General features: G+C 41.2%; 1 protein-coding gene and 1 long non-coding RNA gene across 3 annotated transcripts in view; one reads left to right on the top strand and one right to left on the bottom strand.

Annotated features, from left to right (window-relative positions):
* Positions 1–1,132: 1,132 nt before the first annotated feature.
* On the top strand, positions 1,133–17,757 carry LOC115114084 (uncharacterized). Its single transcript, XR_003861192.2, has 3 exons — positions 1,133–1,349; positions 1,960–2,089; positions 7,792–17,757. It is a non-coding gene; the product is annotated as an uncharacterized LOC115114084 (long non-coding RNA).
* Positions 3,040–17,902, bottom strand: part of LOC115114082 (chromodomain Y-like protein) — a 34,810-nt gene continuing 19,947 nt past the window's right edge. Inside the window, exons 3-7 of one of the 2 annotated variants that reach the window (XM_029642046.2) lie at positions 13,022–13,287; positions 12,523–12,695; positions 10,272–10,482; positions 9,841–9,984; positions 3,040–7,923 (exon numbers count right to left, since the gene is read on the bottom strand). In XM_029642046.2, the coding sequence (XP_029497906.1) occupies positions 7,765–7,923; positions 9,841–9,984; positions 10,272–10,482; positions 12,523–12,695; positions 13,022–13,287 (953 nt within the window). In that variant the 3' untranslated portion in view covers positions 3,040–7,764. Of the gene's footprint in view, positions 7,924–8,067; positions 9,985–10,271; positions 10,483–12,522; positions 12,696–13,021; positions 13,288–17,902 lie in introns of those variants that run through there. The other variant, XM_029642045.2, reaches the window with a different exon arrangement.

Here is a 17,902-nt window from a genome sequence, read left to right as displayed (position 1 = left end):
CGACCTGTAATATAACTTTTTGAACTTTTCGTCCGACGACCTGCACAAGCCATTGGATTTGTGTACTAAACGCCCTAACAAAAGTAGCTACTTGGACATAAATAATGGACATTATCGAACAAATCAAACATTTGTGGAATTAGGATTCCTGGGAGTGCATTCTGATGAATATCATCAAAGGTAAGGGAATATTTATAATGTTCTGATTTATGTTGAATCCAACATGGCGGATAATTATTTTTCTTTTCTTAGGGTTTGCTTTTTCTGAAATCTGACACAGCGGTTGCATTGAGAGGTATATCTATAATTCCATGTGTAACACTTGTATTTATCAATATTTATGAGTATTTCTGTAAAATTGATGTGGCTATTCAAAATCACTGGATGTTTTTGGAACTAGTGAACGTAACACGCCAATGTAAACTCAGATTTTGTTTTACATAAATATGAACTTTATCAAACAAAACATACATCTATTGTGTAACATGAAGTCCTATGAGTGTCATCTGATGAAGATCATCAAAGGTTAGTGATTCTTTTCTCTATTTGTGCTTTTTGTGACTCGTCTTTGGCTGGAAGAATGTGTTTTTCTGTGGCTTGGTGGTGACCTAACATAATTGTTTGTGGTGCTTTCGCTGTAAAGCCTATTTGAAATCGGACACTGGTGGGATTAACAACAATATTACCTTTAAAACGGTATAAGATACATGTGTTTGAGGAATTTTAATTATGAGATTTCTGTTTTAAATTTGGCGCCCTGCACTTTCACTGGCTGTTGTCATATCGATCCTGTTAACGAGATTGCAGCCCCAAGTTTTAACAAGACAGAGAAACCAGACATGCTCGAAGATTTCCGTTTTGGAGGTCTCTCGGTTGGCCGGGCATGGTGGTGTGTGCCCTGTAATCCAAGTCACTGGCAGGCTGAGGTTGGTTTTAGTCTATTCAGATGTGGGTTGAAGTTCCAGAGTTTAGAATGTTGAGATGTGGGTAGAGGTTATGTTAGAATTTAGACGAGTATCGTATCAAATAATGTAATGCAGATAGGCTGTGAATGGCCTCACACACCAGTACGATAGGTGGTGGTGTATGCACCTAAAAATTGGATGCGCTCAGACAACCAAATCCCAAAGAAGAAGACACTGACTCATTGCTCACATGGAGCACTCCAAACATAAGACTATGAAAAAAATGTCATAACTCATAAATGGTTATGAAATAAACCAAAACTTGTTTTTCAAGTTGTGAATTCTGCAAAAAACATTTCCACCCCGAAACTGAGAACAGTAATAGTTGAGTCTAAAGAGTCTACCGTGCCGGAAGCAACTTCAGCATACATTTTCAGGACCCAGGTTCAGTCAAACATCTTTATTTTTTACTCTTGACAGTTGCAGCTGATTTCGGGATTGTATATTGATTCGTTAAATAGTTATCATCTTATGTATTCGTTTGCCTCTGAATTGTTTGATCAAACTTTTCGCCACAAGCTCCTGATATCGGAGCATAAAAACTAGTTGGTCGTGAATTAGTCCAGGGTGCATGTGCGCCCAGCTATATCCTGTCCCTGGCTAAAAGGGCAAGCTCATTGCCAAACTACTTAAATACTGCACCCTCAACTTCAAAACTCCTTTGTTCGTTATACAATCATGTAACTAAGAAATTCGCTGTAAAGAAACTTGAAAATTAGTTATTGTTTTGTTGAAGTCATGACTAGTTCGAGCAATATGTAGTGGCATAAAACAACGGTGGCGAAGGATATCGTTGCTACTTAACGCGGATCCAAATTCAGTTTTGAGATCCACCGGTGTCACTGGCGTAGGGTTAGCTGGACGTTTCTAACTGGTTTTGGAACAGTGAAAACGGGCCGCCTCTCCCCCGGTTGGCTGGATGGGATATGTAGTGATTTTGCCAACACAGCCAGAAGCAGTAACTTCTCCCTTGTTTAATGTTTCTCTCATGCAGAAAGCTGTTGATGTTGGTTGTTTAGTCAGCAGCCAGCTTCCTTTCGACATGTCTATCCAGAGCACCAAACACCAGTGAGCCAAGCCCTGCTGCTGCCCAAAGACATCTACTCACTGCTGAAGGAACTGAGGTAAGTTCACATTCTGCAACATATCTGAATGTATCGGTCAAACAAAAGACAGTATTTGTAATTCAATTTTGGTGAGACAAAAAAGTTGTCCGAAAAGGGAGAACAGTACTGATAGTACAATGACTTGCAAATTTATACAGTTGACCCCTAAAACACCATCTTAATTATCTGATTTAGTTAAGACATTTAGCAAAGTCCCAGGTCATCATTGACAGCGTCCTACAGACTTCGAAACCTGCAAAGTTGTCTGTCTAGGGACAGCAGTCTACGACTTGATAACATTTGTGGTCTCTGAATAAAGCTCGTCTCTGAATTAAGCTTGTCAACTGTATTGCACCAAAAATTGCTCTTTTGGTTTTGTTCAGTGTTTGGAAATTCACTTATATGAAATATATTTTTCAAAAATCAAGTCTTAAATATATACTCATTTACTCTGGTCTTCTTAGGCGGTACTTTGACGAGCCCAAATTCACATGCTGGCTGTCTCTGATTGTGCACAGCTTCAGGGACAGTCTCGTTTCCTGGAGACATAGAACACAGGTTCCACAAGGGAGGCAAGAACTTTTATAATCTCATCCTCTTCAAAAACCTGCTGCACATGGGAACAGGCTCCCATGATGACTTGTTTTCAGATTCGTTTTATACGTTTGGAGAAGGTATTGTACAAAACAGTTCACAAAATGGAGTTCTCCATTTAAAAAAAATTTAAAAGACATTTACGTAATCTTTTTCCTCTCATCTTGAATAAAACAATTGAGTCCCACTGAAGTACTCATAGTATAATATACATTTTAGGAAACAAGAGCACTGCACACACCAACACTAGAGTCAATTAAATTAAGGGATTAAATTGAATTTCAATTAAGGAGTAGAGAATTGCTTGTTATGTTTATGGTAGATATGTCCTGAAAAGACTGACCCCAACTCCGACTAACACACAATAAAAGGGATTAACAAGTTCTAACAGTTTATTTTCATAGCGAGTATAGATTTCAGCATCTATATAAAAACAACTTTACAGATAGTAAATATTATACTTACTGTACAACAAAATAGGTCCCTTGTACTGTATGCAAACATACTGTACCAGGATTTCAGTCTAAAGGCAGTTCACACAGTACATACTGTAGTTCTTCAGCCTGAAAAATTGGAAGGGTGAGGGTTATACAATTCAGACTTAGTAAAATATTTTGCTGCTGTACCAAAATAGGGCCAATTTCAACAGAGTGAATTCTGTGTGACTAGACAAGCCTCTTGGCATCATGCTGTGTTAACATAAGACACATTGTTTAAATAATCTCTTGCACTTTTTGTCAACAAGAAAAATGCTTAAAACATTGGATTGAGGAGGTGCAGTATGGGTGATCTTATGTATACATTAACTAAGCTACTCTGGTCCAAGTGTTAAATGGCTGCTAAAATTTCTAATCAGCCTTCAGTGATACAAATGTTTAATAAAACAAGGAGATATGACATGCTTATCAGGCACAATATTTGGGGGCAAATTGCATCTTTCCTGGAGAGGGTATAGGTCAAAGACAAAAAAAAACAAGTCTCTTTAAATGTTATCCAGCCCTTAATCTGTAATGTGAATGAAATGTGCAGTGGTAACAATCGGATACCTCTACAGTGCATTCGGAAAGTATTCAGACCCCTTGACTTTTTCCACATTTAGTTACTTTACAGCCTTATTCTCAAATTGATTAAATGCATTGTTTTTTCTCAATCTACACACAATACCCCATAATGAGACAAAGGAAAAACTGGTTTTTAGAAATGTTTGCAAATGTATTAAAAGGAGTAAAGGACAAATATTTAGACCCTTTGCTACGAGACTCGAAATTGAGCACAGGTGCATCCTGTTTCCATTGATCATCCTTGAGAAGTTTTTACAACTTGATTGGTGCCCACCTGTGGTAAATTCAATTGATTCGACATGATTTGGAAAGGCACAAACATGTCTATATAAGGTCCCACGGTTGACAGTGCATGTCAGCGCAAAAACCAAGCCATGAGGTCAAAGGAATGGTCCGTAGAGGCCAGAGACAGGAAGGATTGTGTCAAGTCACAGATCTGTGGAAGGGTACCAAAAAATGTCTGCAGCATTGAATGTCCACAAGAACACAGTGGCCTCAATCATTCTTAAATTAAGTTTGGAACCACCAAGACTCTTCCTAAAGCTGAAAAACATCCCCACAGCATGATGCTACCACCACTATGCTTCACCGTAGTGATGGTGCATTCAGGCCAAAGTATTAATTCGTGGTTTCATCAGACCACAGAATCTGATATTTATCATGATCAGAGTCCTTTAAGTGCCTTTTGGCAAACTCCTAGTGGGCTGTCGTGCCACTCTCCCATAAAGGCCTGATTGGTGGAGTGCTGCTGAGATGGTTGTCCTTCTGGAAGATCTTCCCATCTCCACAGAGGAACTCTGGAGCTCTGTCAGTGAACAGCAGGTTCACCTTCTAACAGGACAAACACCTTAAGCACCCAGCCAAGACAACGCAGGAGTGGCTTCATGACAAGTCTCAATGTCCTTGAGTGGCCCGGACTTGAACATCTCTAGAGAGACCTGAAAATGGTTGTGCATCAACACTCCCCATCCAACCTGACAGAGCTTGAGGATCTGCAGAGAAGAATGGGAGAAACTCCCCAAATACAGGTGTGCCAAGCTTGTAGCGTCAGAACCAAGAAGACTCAAGGTTGTAAACGCTGCCAAAGGTGCTTTACTTATGTAAATGTGAATTATGTTTATTTGTAATGAATTAAGAAATTCTAAACCTGTTTTTGCGTTTTCATTATGAGGTGTGTAGATTGGGGGGGACTATTAAATACATTTTAGAACAAGGCTGTAATGTAACAAATGTGGAGAAAGTCAAGGTCTGATTACTTTCAGAGTGCACAGTATGTATGAATGCCAAAACTGAATTCTGATGTGGATAGTGAGACTGACCCAAGAAGATATATATTTTTTAAATGTGAAGTAACAGCAATTACAAACCATGAGCAATGACTCAAAAACAAACTACTTTGTCCAAACCAGCTGCACTTTAAATATTTAAATACTTCATATACTTTCAGACAATATAAATAATTACATTTTCCACCATTTTAAAATCAGTACCATGAATATTAACTATCCAAAAGGCTCACATGCCAAGACATGTTTAACAAATACATCAGGGTAAGCATGTGCCTGATGTATTTATGGTACTATATTCATGGTACTGAGAAATGACATGTTTTCCCTGATTATATTTATTAAACATGTCTTGGCATGTGCCTTTTTTTGGATAGTTTTCATAAACTATCACATCACACTGCATTGGCCCGATTTCACTGCAATAACATTACAGGCTATTCTCACTGATAATCGCGTCAGATCAGAACCCACAATTTGTGAAGTCATGGAAAAATAAGTAAAGGACAAGGCACTGCTTTGGAGCTTAGCTAGAGCCTTAATGTGTACCCTAGCCTCATCACAACTGCATACAAATATTGCATTAGAATATTGTAATTGTCTCTCCCTTGCGGGCATGTTTCATGGAAGGAATAATTCAGAAGCTGCAGAATATTTAATTATAATATTCTAATAAAAGTCTTAACTTAAAACAAAATAATTTACCATAGAAACTGTTTGGTAGCACATACCGTCCCCAAAGCCAAATAAGATAAATAAAAAGACTACCTGGGTGAAATATCTAGAGACTATATCAGTTAGACAAACCTAAATACAGTCGAGAGCTTTAAATGTTCGTCTGAGACAGACTTCGGACCGGATTCAATTAAAAGGCGCGTTGTTAAAGCACTACACTGTTGACAAACTTCCCTGACGTTCGAAGATCTCAGGCGTAAATTACCTTCAAAAGTGAAGTGCTCTATGCTTATCAACAACGGGCCTTTGATTGAATCCTAGGCGTTATTCAACTTAATAGCAATAAGTCCTGTTTTGTATGGAAAGTCTTACAGGAGTCTAAAGAAAAAGTTAATGTAGAGAATCCAATAAGCCGCCAATCCACTGGGCTACACTGTTTTCCCAAGAGTTAGTTCCAACACAGCTTAATTGAGTTCAGAGCATCACATCTTAGTGCAAAGCTCCACAATGGAAGTCGCTTGGGTTTTTGTTGAATGTTTACATTTGCTCTTTCGTTACATCATAAATAAATGCTGATCCATGTTGATACAACATCCAACCCAAATCAATCCCGAGCTGAGTAGGACAGATACCCTGTTATGTAAGACACATTGTGTATTCAATGTCTTCTCCTCCTCCAATCCCTTCAATTTAGTTGAACCTGTAATGCAGCATGGGAAATTGTATTTCGTAAGTCAGGGTTATTGGGTAAAGGGTCAACACAAGGTTATCAGGATGCTAGGAAGGCGGGATTTAAAGGTCTAGCAGGAACGTCTACAAATGTTATTTTTAGCTGGTCCCCTTCAATGTGTGCACATACAATTTATTACATACAGTTCCTTCTGAAAATATTCAGACCCCTTGACTTTCCACATTTTGTTACAGCCTTATTCTAAAAATGGATTAAATAAAATGTTTCTCAGCAATCGACAATACCTCATAATGACGAAGCAAAAACAGGTTTAGAAATGTTTACATTTATTCAAAAATAAAAATCTGAGAATTTACATAAGTATTCAGACCCTTTGCTATGAGACTCAATTGAGCTCAGGTGCATCCCGTTTCCATTGATAATCCTTGAGATGTTTCTTCAACTTGGAGTCCACCGGTTGTAAGTTCACTCGATTGGACATGATTTGGAAAGGCACACCCGTCTATATAAGAGGTCCTACAGTTGACAGTGCATGTCAGAGCAAAAGCCAAGCCATGAGGTCGAAGGAATTGTCAGTGAGGTGACCAAGAACACAATGTTCACTGACAGAGCTCCACAGTTCCTCTGTGAAGCTGGGAGAACCTTTCAGAAGGACAGCCATCACTGCACTACTCCACCAATCAGACCTTTATGGTAGAGTGGCCAGACAGAAGCCACTCCTCAGTAAAAAGGCACACGACAGCCCGCTATGGAGTTTGCTAAAAAGGCACCTAGACTCTCAGACCATGAGAAACAATATTCTCTGGTCTGATGAAACCAAGGTTGAACTCTTTGGCCTGAATTCCAAGCATCACGTCTGGAGGAAACCTGGCACCATCCCTAATGTGAAGCATGGTGGTGACAACATCATGCTGTGGGGATGTTTTTCCGCAGCAGGAACTGGGAGATCAGTCAGGATCGAGGGAAATAAGGACAGAGCAAAGTACAGAGAGATCCTCAATGAAAACTTGCTCCAGAGAAGACTCAAGGCTGTAATCGCTGCCAAACGTGCTTCAACAAAGTACTGAGTAAAGGGTCTGAATACTTACGTAAATGGGATATTTCAGTAGTTTATTTGTAATAAATGTGCAAAAATTTCTAAACTAGTTTTTGCTTTGTCGTTATGGGGTATTGTTTGTAGATTGAGGATTTTGTTTTTTTAAATCGATGTATTTTAGAATAAGGTTGTAAAGTAACAAAACGTGGAAAAGGTAGAGGGGTCTGAATACTTTCCGAATGCACTGTACTCTCATACATGCAAGAGGGATGGTGGGATATTGAGAGGCTACAGATTGAACGCCATGTTTTTCTGGTTATTTGGGAACGTAGGGGGAATACGTGCTTTCCTTAAAACTCATCAATCTTCTTCTGCAGGTATTTGAGGATGGAGTCCACCCCTTGCGAAGAGCCCCACACTCTCTTCAGCGCCTCGCACTCACGTTCATTGGCCTGCTCCAGGGCGGCCCGGTTTGTGTTTCGCACCAGTGCTTTGGACTCCCGCAGGACCTACAGTGCAACAAACAGAGCCCCCCCCCCCCACCCGGCAAAAAAGAAAGCGAAAGGAATATGACTTATGGATATGGATATTGGCATAGATTTGTTTAACATTTAACTCTGGGACATGACACAAGATTCCATAACATCCAGATATTGGTGACATGATCTCAATTTAATGTATTGCTAAAAGCATTATATTAATTTAAAAACACACTCTTGGTTAGGGCCAGGATGATACCAGTATCGCAATACTAATTTGTATCATGGCAAGGAAACAAAACAAAGCATATTTAACTTCTTTAGGTATCCCGGGAGACTAAAATATAACTATTCAAGCGAACACTACGGCTAGGAGAGTGTGTGTGTGTGTGTGTGTGTGCAGTGCATTTGGAAACTATTCAGACACCTTGTTACTTTAGCCTTATTCTAAAATCGATTAAATAATAAAAATCCTCAATCTACACACAAAATACCCCATAATGACAAAAGCAAAAATAAATGTAAACAGAAATACCTTAATTACATAAGTATTCAAACCCTTTGCTATTAGAATCCAAATTGAGCTCAGGTGCATCCAACTTCCTTTGATCATCCCGACAACTTGGAGTCCATCTGTGGCCAATTCATTTGATTGGACATGATTTAGAAAGACACCTGTCTATATAAGGTCCCACAGTTGACAGTGCATGTCAGAGCAAAAACCAAGTCATGAGGTCGAAGGAATTGTCCTTCGAGACAGGATTGTTGTCGAGGCACAGATCTGGGGAAGGACACCAAAAAATGTCTGCAGCATTGAAGGTCCCCAAGAACACATTCTTAAATGGAAGTTTGGAACCTAAAGGCTCGTTCTAGAGCTGGCCGCACGGCCAAACTGAGCAATTGGGAGAGAAGGGCCTTAGTCAGGGAGGTGACCTGATGGTCACCGACAGAGCTCCAGAGTTTCCTCTTTTGAGATGGGAGAACCTTCCAGAAGGACAACCATCTCTGCAGCACTCCACCAATCAGGCCTTTATGGTAGAGTGGCCAGATAGAAGCCAATTCTCAGTAAAAGGCACGACAGACCGCTTGGAGCTTACCAAAAGGCACCTAAGACTCAAGACCATGAGAAACAAGATTCTCTGGTCTGATGAAACCAAGATTGAATGCCAAGCATCTGGAGGAAACCTGGCGGTGGCAGCATCATGCTGTGGGGATGTTCTTCAACGGCAGGGACTGGGAGACGAGTCAGGATCAAGGGAAAGATGAATGGAGCAAAGTACAAAAATCCTTGATGAAAACCTGCTCAGGTCCTCAGACTGGGGCAAAGATTCGCTTTACAACAGGACAAACACCCTAAGCACACAGTCAAGACAACGCAGGAGTGGCTTCGGGACAAACCTCTGAGTCCGAGCCCGGACTTGAACCCGATCTAACATCTTTTGAGAAACCTAAAAATAGCTGTGCGGCGACGATCCCCATCCAGCTTGAGAGAATCATGAGAGAAACTCCCCCAATACAGGTGGCCAAGCTTATAGCGTCATACCCAAGAAGGCTTGAGGCTGTAATCGCTGCCAAAGGTGCTTCAACAAAGTACAGGGTCTGAAGTAGTAAAGGGTCTGAATACTTATGTAAATGTGATAATTTAAAAACAAAAACAAAACTTTATTTGCAAAAAAAACTGCTTTTCATTATAGGGTATTGTTTGTAGGTTGCAGGGAATTTAAAAAAATATCAATTTTAGAATAAAACTAACGTAACAATGTGTGGTCTGAATTCTTTCCGAAGGCACTGTAAATGAGTGTCGGTGGGAAGATGTTTTTTGATGAGACAAAAAAAGCAAGAGAACAAAAGACCAAAGTGAGGGAGAGGGGCAGGGTCGTACTGTGTGGAAAAGAGATGCCACAAAATATAAAAACAATTCAAAATAAAATGAAAAGGATGACTTACAACTGAATTACAAGTGACTAGCTCCCTAATGCGAACCATCACCTCCTGAGTGAAAGTCCCAGGCCACAGCACCTGGGACACGAGGCCTTTAGCGCAGGCCTCCTGGGCTGTCAGCTTCCGCCCACTCAGCAACATCTCATTGGCCTGGGAGAAGAGGGGGAGGGAGAGAGAAGACAAGAGTAGGGGAGAGGACGGGGTGAGGTTAAGCAGGAAAAGGTACTGGTATGGTAATAGTATTAATAGTTGTATTTTTTAAATAAAAAAAAAACATTTAAAAAGGAGTGGGGCTGTCCCACTCCATTCTTATTTTTTGTATTGGACAGGATATTCCCCATCGCAGGAAAACCAGCCCAGTGAGTGCTACACTTAAATAGTTCCCTGGACTACTCCCCCTCGGAAGAGGTTTTTCAGACAATGCCGTATGAACTCACCGAGGCCACGCCCATGATGCGAGGGAAGGTGAGGGAGGCGCAAGCGTCGGGTGTCTGTCCGTAGGTGGTATAGGGCGTCTGAAACCAGGATTTCTCGTTGGCCCAGACAACGTCACACAGCGGGAGGATAGAGGCTCCGAGGCCCACCGCCGGTCCATTCACCGCTACGATGATGGGCTTCTTGAATTGAATGAATGTGTTCACGAATGTCCTGAGGATGGAGATGACAGACTGTCTGCATAACCGTCTTCTGTGGCATCATTACAAAGACTAAACTAAATCAAAACAAAGTGGCGCACACTCCATATACAGTGTAAGTCAGAAGTTTACATACAGCTTAACCAAACACATTTAAACTCAAGTTTCACAATTCCTGACATTTAATCCTAGTAAAAATTCCCTGTCTTAGGTCAGTTAGGCTCACCACTTTATTTTAAGAACGTGAAATGTCAGAATAATAGGAGAGAATGGTTTATTTCAGCTTTTATTTCTTTCATTCACATTCTGGGTCAGAAGATTACATACACTCAATTAATATTTTGGTAGCATTGCCATTCAATTGTTTAACTTGGGTCAAACGTTTCGGGTAGCCTTCCACAAGCTTCCCACAATAAATTGGGTGAATTTTGGCCCATTCCTCCTGACAGAGCTGGTGTAAGTAACTGAGTCAGGTTTGTAGGCCTCCTTGCTTGCACACACCTTTTCAGTTCTGCCCACAAATTTTCTATAGGATTGAGGTCAGGGTTTTGTGATGGCCACTCAAATACCTTGACTTTGTTATCCTTAAGCCATTTGCCACAACTTTGGAAGTATGATTGGGGTCATTGTCCATATGGAAACACATTTGCGACCAAGCTTTTAATTCCTGACTGAGGTCTTGAGATGTTGCTTCAATATATTCACATAATTTCATCTATTTTGTAAGTGCACCAGTCCCTCCTGCAGCAAAGCACCCCCATAACATGATGCTGCCACCCCCGTGCTTCACGGTTGGGATGGTGTTCTTTGGCTTGCAAGCCCCCCCTTTACCTCCATACATGACGATGGTCATTATGGCCAAACTGTTTTGTTTCATCAGACCAGAGGACATTTCTACAAAAAGTACGATCATTGTCCCCATGTGCAGTTGCAAACCGTAGTCTGGCTTTTTTATGGCGGTTTTGGACCCGTGGCTTCTTCCTTGCTGATAGATGTCGATATAGGACTCATTTTACTGTGGATATAGATACTTTTGTACCCGTTTCCTCCAGCATCTTCACAAGGTCCTTTGCGGTTGTTCTTTTCGTACTAAAGTAGTTCATCTCTAGGAGACAGAACGCGTCTCCTTCCTGAGCGGTACGACGGCTGTGTGGTCCTATGGTGTTTATACGTGCGTACTATTGTTTGTACAGATGAACGTGGTACCTTCAGGCATTTGGAAATTGCTCCCAAGGGTGAACCAGTCTTGTGGAGGTCTACAATTTTTTTCCCCTGAGGTCTTGGATATCTTTTGATTTCCCCATGATGTCAACCAAAGAGGCACTGAGCTTGAAGGTAGGCCTTGAAATACATCCATAGATACACCTCCAATTGACTCAAATTATGTCAATTAGCCTATCAGAAGATTCTAAAGCCATAATTCTCTGGAATTCTCCAAGCTGTTTAAAGGCACAGTCAACTTCTGACCCACTGGAATTGTGATACATTGAATTATAAGTGAAATAATCTGTCTGTAAACAATTGTTGGAAAAATGACTTGTGTCATGCACGAAGTAGATGTCCTAACTGGCTTGCCAAAACTATAGTTTGTTTTCAAGTCATTTGTGGAGTGGTTGAAAAACAAGTTTTAATGATTCCAACCTAAGTGTATGTAAACTCCCAACTTCAACTGTATAAACTCACAGTAATTTCATTCGGCATCACAATGCCTTATGTTTTTCATTACAAAGACTGCCCCTACAACACACAGCTAACGTTCTACTCATCCTTTGTTCCACCTGTTCAAAATAACCGATGATTCGAGACAATTGTCTACAAATCTGTCACTTGCACCGATCTGAAAGAACTGAAATCAATCATTCCACCATTTTGTTTTCTCCAATCAGTGCAGATGATGTAAGAGGGACAAGGACAGGACACATTTTTGGACAATCGAGAAAGGGCCAAGGTGAGCCTTCAAACGTCAGAAAGGGACAGAAAGTTTTGTTTTCATCATTTCTTTTTTTTCTTTCTGAAAACAATCCACATACAAAAGTACACCCTTCTGACCTACCTAATGGTCTCAGCCATCTTGATGCTCTCCTTCTTGCGGTCGTCGGTGAGCAGTCTAATGAAGTAGATGAAGTCCAGGCCGAAGCAGAAGATGCTACCCACGGCGCTCAGCAGGACCAGCTTGCTGTCGTCTGCCGCCGCCGTGGCCATGGCACTCTGCATCTCCTTCATCACCTGAGGCAGCCATGAGGGAGACAATTATTATAGGCCAATTACCTAGACACAGATGAAGCCTAGTCTGAGATTAAGAAGCACTTTAGATGGAGTTAATATTGGAAATGCGTTTTAGTACAGTACTAGGCTTAATCCAGGACACCAACCCAATATTTTTTATAGGACCAGTATTTGACTTTCGTTTGATATTTTGCATACATTTATATTTGACTACCAATTGTTTGGAAAAGTTGGCATAACTAAACGATGAAGTACTACTATTTTTGGCCTGTCATGCAGTGTAACAATTGTTTTGTTAGGGCAAAGACAAGACAGGCATGACTCACATCGGGGTTAAGTGAGTTGTTCTCCGAGGACTTGGTGGAGAGCAGGATGTGGGTGAAGCCATCCTGCTTCTTGACGACAAGGTCCCTATAGCGGTAGGCACTCTCAGTCTGCCGGACGCTGAACCGAAGGCGCTTGTCGAAGACTGAGCGCTGCTCCTCGAAGCGCCGTTTCCCTGCCACCCCGGAGACTGCAGTGACTCCTGCCACTGCACTCTGTAGGCTAGCTGTCCCATTGGCCGCCAGAGCCTCCATGAGTGTTGATGTACCTAGTGGATAAAAAAAATGGTGACAAAATATAATGGTGACACAGCCTTTAACATTGTTTAAATAACCAGGTAAACTAAATCTTTGGTACTGCCTGAATGGTTTACTTAGGTTCTACTCAACAGCAGATGGAACAGTCCACCAACTGACTTAATTGACATAACTGTGTACTCATTCGTTTGTGGAGAAGGGGGAGAAACAACATTGTAAAGAACTCTGTTTGCATGGCAATGTCCACAATCACTCACCTCTGCGATTGTGGTCTACTTAGACCAGAGCGAGAAGTTGTAGGCTACATATTTTTTTAAATCCTCAAACTACTAACATCTTAATTCACCGAGACATAGGTTTAGTATACATCACAACAACAGTTATTGAAGTCTATTGAAAAAGCCTAGAGGACGATTACATGCCAGCGGGAGCAGAAAATATTTTTGGCATCTCAGATTGTTCTGGCAATTCTCAGAAACTTCATTGGGAGGAAGGATGTTACATGCTTTTTACATTCGTATCAAACAATTTTTTCTATGAAATCATGAAGAAAGTGGCCATTTTAGGCCCTTTCCAGACCTACAGTGTCTTCAGAAAACTATTCACACCCCCGGGACTTCTTCCACATTTTCTTGCGTTAGAGCCGGAATTTTAAATGGAATCAATTGACATGTTTTCACTGGCCTACACACAATACTCCATAATATCAAAGTGGAAATGTTTAATTAATTTGTAAAATTTCCTAAAAAAGGAAATGCTGAAATGTCTTCAGTCAATAAGTATTCAAACCCTTTAATGGCAACAATACCCCATTGTTGCCATGACTTGCAAATGTATATAAATAAAATGGATTAAAATGTCCCCCCCCCCCCCCAATCTGCAAACAATACCCCATAATGAAAAAGCAATGTTTTTTACAATTAAAAATATTGCTATTTTGTTTTAAAAGTATCACATTTACATAGGTATTCAGACCCTTTACTCAGTACTTTTGAAGCACATTTGTCAGTGATTACAGCCTAGTCTTCTTGGCTAGTTTAGTTTATTAATTCAACCATAAAAAAAAATATATATATATATATCAAATTTCAATTATGATCTTGTCTCATCGCTGCAACTCTCCAATGGGCTCGGGAGAGCTGAAGGTCGAGTCATGACCCACCAAACCGCAGTCCTTAACACCACCGCCACAAGCAGTTGCTAGAGAGCAATGAGCCAAATAAAGCCCCCCCAAAGTCTATTTTCAGGTCTCTCCAAAGATGTTCGACCGGGTTCTAGTTCGGGCTCTGGCTGGACCACTCAAGGACATTACGATACTTGTTCCAAAGCCACTCCTTTGTCTTGGCTGTGTACTTAGGGTTGTTGTCCTGTTGGAAAGTGAACCTTCGCCCCGGTCTGAGGCCCTGAGCGCTCTGGGGCAGGTTTTCATCAAGGATCTCCCTGTGCTTTGCTCCGTTCATCTTTCTCTCGATCCTGACTAGTCTCCCAGTCCCTGCCATTGAAAAACATCCCCACAGCATGATGCTGCCACCAACATGCGTCACTGTAGGGATGGTATTGGCCTGGTTTCCTCCAGACGTGACACTTGGCATTCAGGCCAAAGAGTTAAATTTTGGTTTCATCAGACCAGAGAATGTTTCTCATGGCCTGAGAGTCCTTTAGGTGCCGTTTGGCAACTCCAAGCAGGCTGTGCCTTTTACTGAGGAGCAGCTTCCATCTGGCCACTCTACCATAAAGGCCTGATTGGTGGAGTGCTGCATAGATCTGTAGTTCCCAAACTTTTTATAGTTCCGTACCCCTTCAAACATTCAACCTCCAGCTGCGTACCCACTCTAGCTCCAGGGTCAGCGCACTCTCATATTGTTTGTTTGCCATCATTGTAAGCCTGCCACACACACTATACGATACATTAATTAAACATAAGAAGTTTGTCATTTCCCACGAGTCGGGCTGTGAATAAGAGCTCTTATTGGACCAGGGCACAAATAATAATTTTGCTCTTTATTTAGTTAATCTTACATAAAACCTTATTTTCTCATCAAATTGTGAATGAGAAGAGTGTGCTTGAAAGGATGCACATACCACTGCAATGTTGGGTTGTATTGGAGTCTCTGTCTTAAATAATTTTCCACACAGTCTGTGCCTGGATTTCGTTTTCATGCTAGTCAGTGCCAAGAACCCACTATCATATAGGTACATGGTTGCAAAGGGCATCAGTGTTTTAACAGCGAGATTTGCCAAAGCAGGAAACTCAGAGCGCAGCCCAATCCAGAAATCTGGCAGTAAATTCGGATAAAATTTTCACAGAACCGCTTGTTGCAATTTTGATGAGGCTCTCTTGTTCAGATATCGGTAACAGACAGCAAGAGCCTCTCGGTGGATACTGCCGTGTACCCAAGTGGCGTCGGGAGCAACTGCTTGCACGCGCATTACCACTCCACTATGTCTCCCTGTCATGGCTTTTGCACCATCAATACAGACACCAACACATCTTGACCACCAGTCCATTTGATGTCACAAAGCTGTCCAGTATTTAAAAAATATCCTTTCCTGTTGTCCAGTGGTTTGCAGAAGAGGATGTCTTCCTTAATTGACCCCCCATGAACGTAACGGACATATACCAGGAACTGTGCCAGGACCGCCATGTCTGTTGACTCTTCCAGCTGTAACGCATAGAATTCACTGGCTTGTATGCAATGCCGTAATTGTTTCAAAACACCTCCTGCCATGTCACTGATGCGTCGTGAAACAGTGTTTGATGAAGTCATTGTCTGTATAGTTTTTTGGGGCCTTTTCCCCAGCCATATATGCGGCATCAGGAAGAATGAAGTCCTACACAATAGTAAGGGGATTGCCTGCCACTCGGTAGCTCACAATATAAGGCGCTTCTAGCCCCTTCTTATTAAGAGTATCTGTTGCTTTTATACATGTCTTACTACTCGAAAGTAATCTTAATTCTCGCTCAAAAAACTCCAGTGGCATGTTTTGTTTCTAAATGCTTGTGCAAGAGTGAAGGTTTCATCGAGTTGTGAGATAGTGTGTTATATGTGCAAAAGTACTGTGGCTGAGGAAAGGCACTACTCCCAATATAAGTGAACCCCAAATCAATGTAGTTCATCATATTTGCAACTCTTCGATGTTCCAACATCCCTGTCTGTTGTTCGGTGCTTTCCCGGGTAAGGGGGCAGTAAGCTCTTCGGCTGCATCCATTTCACAACTGTCAGTGTCCATGCTAGCTGGGCTAACAACAAATGTAGAGTTACTGATGCTAGCATTGGATGTGCTCATGGAAGCAGAACAACTTGTGTCAGACAGGTGCAGTGCTGCTGGTCGTAGCAGTACTACCAGTAGAGCTGGTATGTGTTTCTATGGACATGGGCCTTACATTTTTTTTAACCATTAGTTCATTTTCGAGCAAAAGGAATGAGCAGCAGCAACGTTGGCTACATATGGACCGTTAGTGGAATTCCCGCAAGAGTAACGGTTAATGTGACTGGATGTTAATTATTTGACATTGTGTTGTTATCTCGCTGAACACTACATGATTACATTTTTTGGTAGTGAAATGAGGCTAATCAGGCGAGAGAAAAAACAACTTGCCCTATAGCCCCGTTGGAAAATCTGGACTGTTTGAAAATGTGAATCACATTTGTATTTAGCGTATCCCCGACGGCATCGGGTTCTTGGTCACCTCCCTGACCAAGGCCCTTCTCCCCCGATTGCTCAGTTTGGCCAGGCAGCCAGCTCTAGAAAGAGTCTTGGTTGCTCCAAACTTCTTCCATTTAAGAATGATGGAGGCAAATGTGTTCTTGGGGACCTTCAATGCTGCAGACATTTTTTGGTTATTTTCGCCATATCTGTGCCTCGACGCAATCCTCTACGGACCATTCCTTCGACCTCATTGCCTGGTTTTTACTCTGACGTGCACGGTCAACTGTGGGACCTTATATAGACAGTTGTGTGCCTTTCCAAATCATGTCCAATCAATTGAATTTACCACAAGTGGACACCAATCAAGTTGTACTAACATCAAGGAGTATTAATGGAAACAGGATGCACCTGAGCTCAATTTCAAGTCGAATAGCAGAGGGGCTGAATACTTGTATGTGAATATGGTATTTGTTTAAAAATGTTTATACATTTGCAAACATTTCTAAAAACCTGTTAACGCTTTATTATTATGGGGTATTGTGTGTAGATTGAGGGGGATTTAAAAAAAAAAAAAGATTTTTTTTTTTAGAATAGGCTTTTAATGTCACAATATGTGGAAAAGGTGAAGGGGTCTGAATACTTTCCAAATGCACTGTAGTTACTCCACAATACTAACAAATGACAGAGTGAAAAGAAGGAAGCCTGTACAGAATAAAACATATTCCAAAGACATGCATCCTGTTTGTAATAAGAAACTAAAGTAAAACTGCCAATCTTTTGGAAAATAAATGAACTATGTCCAGAATAAAAAGCATTATGTTTGAACCAAATCCAACAACACATCACTGAGTACCACTCTTCATATTTTCAGGTATGATGGTGGCTGCACAAGGACAAATATACACTGGAGTTGCTTACCAAGACGACATTGAATGTTCCGGAGTGGCCAGTTTAGACTTTAAATCAGTTTGAAAA

This window comes from Oncorhynchus nerka, linkage group LG9b (assembly GCF_034236695.1).
Source record: "Oncorhynchus nerka isolate Pitt River linkage group LG9b, Oner_Uvic_2.0, whole genome shotgun sequence".
Taxonomy (NCBI): domain Eukaryota; kingdom Metazoa; phylum Chordata; class Actinopteri; order Salmoniformes; family Salmonidae; genus Oncorhynchus; species Oncorhynchus nerka.
Note: the sequence above shows the minus strand (reverse complement) of the source record. Positions and strands in the feature narration are given on the sequence as shown.